Source organism: Corvus brachyrhynchos, unplaced genomic scaffold (assembly GCF_000691975.1).
Source record: "Corvus brachyrhynchos isolate BGI_N302 unplaced genomic scaffold, ASM69197v1 scaffold211, whole genome shotgun sequence".
Taxonomy (NCBI): domain Eukaryota; kingdom Metazoa; phylum Chordata; class Aves; order Passeriformes; family Corvidae; genus Corvus; species Corvus brachyrhynchos.
Window position 1 is genome coordinate 418,393 of NW_008236211.1, and position 3,266 is coordinate 421,658.

Below are 3,266 nucleotides of genomic sequence, written 5' to 3' on the forward strand. Positions count from 1 at the left end.
AGTGCCCAAGGCCAGGCTGGACATTGGGGCTGGGAGCAGCCTGGGACAGTGGGAGGTGTCCCTGCCATGGCAGGGGGATGGGGGTGGTTTTGAAGGTCCCTCATGACCCAGACTGTTCTATAATTCGCTGATATTTTTGGAGGCAGCTGAGGGATGCTCTGGAGGGGGCTGGGTACCCCCAGGCATCGAGAAACAGGAAGGGGAGAGCAGATCCGGGCTGGGAACAGTGTCCAGCCTCACGTTAATTCCGTGTAGCTCTGATTTCCCTTCCCAAGCCCAGGAACGCTGCTCGTTGCCGCAGCTGTTGCCCTTCATTTCTGACGGGCTTTTAATGAGCCCTTGGAGTGGGTTAGAATGGGAAAGGTCTGGGAATCTGTTGGGGCCACAGCTCCAAACACACCAAAAATGGAGCTTTTCAGCATTTGCCTAAAGATTCCTCGGGGTGGAGGCGAGTGTTCAGTCTCCCCAGCACAAACCCCTCGTTCCACAGGCTGCTCCTTCCCCGGGGGGCTCCACCTGGGTAATTCCTTTTTACCTCTTTGTCACAAGGTCTGGCTCTGCCCCCGGCTGTCCCTGCACGCAGCTGAGGAGAAAAGTGTTAGTGTGTGAGAAAACGGGGCTTCTCTTCCCGGGGAGAGCCACAAACGCCCTGTTCGTAGAAGCTCCTGGAGGGAAAACTTCCTGGGCGTGTGGGGGGGAGGAACTGACTGCAGGCGAGGGAGGGAAGGAGCGGCTGGAATACCCGGCAGGAATGACCATGGGATTGTGCTACAAGGACGGTGGCACCTGCCCAGGAGCCGCTGCCCGGGTGATGCTTTGATCCCACGCTGCTCAGGAGCTGCATCTCCCCGGGGAGAGGCCCCCTCTGCCCGTGCCCCATTCCCTGGGGGACAGACCCTGCTGGAACCACCCCCCGGGTCCGGGAGTCCAGCGGGGCAGAGCGGCCGTGTCTCCCTTTGCTGGAGGAGGGAAGGATGTGCCTTTGTGTGCAGTGTCTGGGCTAAAAAAAGAACCATTTTGCTGCATTTTTCCTGGGGTTTTGCTCCATTCCCTGAGATCCTGCTGCAGAGAGCAGCACCTGCCAAGAGGATAACACAGAAAAACAGTTATTTATTACTTATTTAGCTCTGGTTCTATATTAGTTCTGACAAATATTTCTTGCAATCGATCTCTGTTCATAGAAATTCTCCAAACTGCAGCAGCTTTATTTTCATGAGTCCTCAAACCAAACAAAAACATCCATCAAATGCTGGGTCCGTGGCAGAGGCAGCACTGGTGACCAACCCCTCGTTTGTCAGATGTCATCACTTCCCTCCTGCTTTGGTTGTGGTTTGGGCTTTGGGGCTGTTTGTTTGGGTTGTTCATAGAAAGAATGGTCAGGCCTTGGCAGGGGCTGCCCAGGGAGGTTTGGAGTGCCCATCCCTGGAGGTGACCCAGGAATTCCTGGAGGTGGCACTCAGTGCTCTGGGCTGGGGACAAGGTGGGGATGGGGCACAGCTGGGATTCGATGGGCTGGGAGGGCTTTTCCATCCTAAATGGTTCTGGATTCTGGGATTCTGAGAACAGGGAGTGCTGCTGGGGTTGGATTCTCCTGTGCCCAGGCATGCTGGCTGCAACCATGCTCAGGAGTCTCTTCCTTAAAGACCATGGATCCTACTGGGAATTCCAAGAGGCTCCACAGCTGCCCTCGTTGAACATTTACAGAATTCCAGAATCCCTGAGGTTGGAAAAATCCTCCAAGGTCATCCAGCCCAAACTGTGCCCCATCCCCAGCCCAGGGCACTGAGTGCCCCGTCCAGGCCTTCCTGGGACACCTCCAGGTTTGGGGACTCCAGACCTCCCTGGGCAGCTGTGCCAGTGCTGGATGTCCCCCAGCGTCCCTCTCACTGTGTTTGCCCCCGCACAGCAGAAGTCTCCTCGCCCTGTAACTCATGGAAACCCATTTACATTTTTCCCCCGTCCCTCCTGCTGCTTTTGCTTCGTCCCCGTTGGCTCCGTGTCCGTCGCTCATCCCTGCCCGTATTTATGTTGTTTTTGTTTGCTCTCCCTCCCGCCCCAGGTGCCAGCGCAGCAGCCCCGACCCCGCCCGCGACGAGCACGCCCTGATTGCCACCTTTGTGAGGCACCTGCGGAGCGGGGCACGGTCAGTGCCGACAGCCGGGCTCCGGGGACACCCCGGGCTGTGGGGACAGACCCCCCCCGCGCCGGGGACACCGAGTGCCCCTCGCACCGTGGGCAGAGGGAGGGAAGGGCGTCGGTGTGCCCCGAAATCTCCGTGCCACCCCGGGCACTCGCCCTGTCAGAGAACCCCTCACACAAACCCTCTTTATCATTCCAAGTGGGTTAATCCATTAACTTTTCTCTCCCTGGCCATCCCGGAATCTCATCTTTCACCAGTAGGAAACTTTCTGGTTTCTTTCCCAGGCAGCTCATGCCCAGCTCTGTCCTGTAACTCATCCCTGTTCTTCTTTCTCCTCCCTGCCTTTCCCTCCCCACCCCAAACGCAGCCCCAGCCCCATCCTGGCCCTGTCTCTGTTCCTGGATCCAGCTCTTCCAGCCCCTCCACCATGACCTGCCCCACGCAGCCGTTTCTGGCTCTGCCCTTCCCAAAAAACAGCAGTAATGCTTTGAAGAATCAATTCCTTTTATCTCGGGGTTGCTCTTTGTGCACATTTATATTTCATGGCTCTGTCTGTGCAGGGGAATTTCCGCCTGGAGCCCCCAGAGCAGCGCTCCCGTTCCATCCCAGGACACAGCCAGGGGCTCCAGTTCCACTCCAGGGCCCAATTAAGTGGTGCCTGTGCAGAGCCAGGGCTGTGCTGGGAGGGAGAGGCGGGGTCAGGACCTGAGGGCTCTGTGGGGCTCACTCTGTCCGTGCCTTCACCCTCTGGCAGTATTTTTGGAGCCCTGTTTCATCACTCTGTCACGCAGAAATTCGTACCCGCTGCTGCGTGGATGAAGGGCATCTCCTGGGAGAGGCCAGCGGTGAATCACTGCTCTCACCTGCAGCAGCTGAGAGCCCAGAACGTTTTCCACAAGACTCTAAAGCCAGGGAATTTCAGACTCTCACCTTCACTCCATTACTGCAATCCCTGCATTTGGAGATGCAGAGGAGTCTCTCTTCAAGCTGTGTACCGAGCACCTCGAAGAGAATACGACACGTTGAGCTGCTGTGTGTGTCCCAGAATCCCAGAATCCCTGCGTTGGGAAAGGCCCCCAAGGTCACGGAGTCCAGCCTGTGACTGATCCCCACCTTGTCACCAGCC

General features: G+C 57.4%; 1 protein-coding gene across 6 annotated transcripts in view; it reads left to right on the forward strand.

The window, feature by feature from the left end:
• The window catches only part of DTNB (dystrobrevin beta), a 121,634-nt gene that overhangs the window by 61,984 nt on the left and 56,384 nt on the right, over positions 1 to 3,266 (forward strand). For 4 of the 6 annotated variants that reach the window (XM_017743531.1, XM_017743550.1, XM_017743538.1 and 1 more), the window contains exon 10: positions 2,060 to 2,143. The exons of the other annotated variants lie outside the window; for them this stretch is intronic. In XM_017743531.1, coding sequence (XP_017599020.1) covers positions 2,060 to 2,143 — 84 coding nt within the window. The remainder of the gene's footprint in view (positions 1 to 2,059; positions 2,144 to 3,266) is intronic. 6 annotated transcript variants of the gene reach the window in all.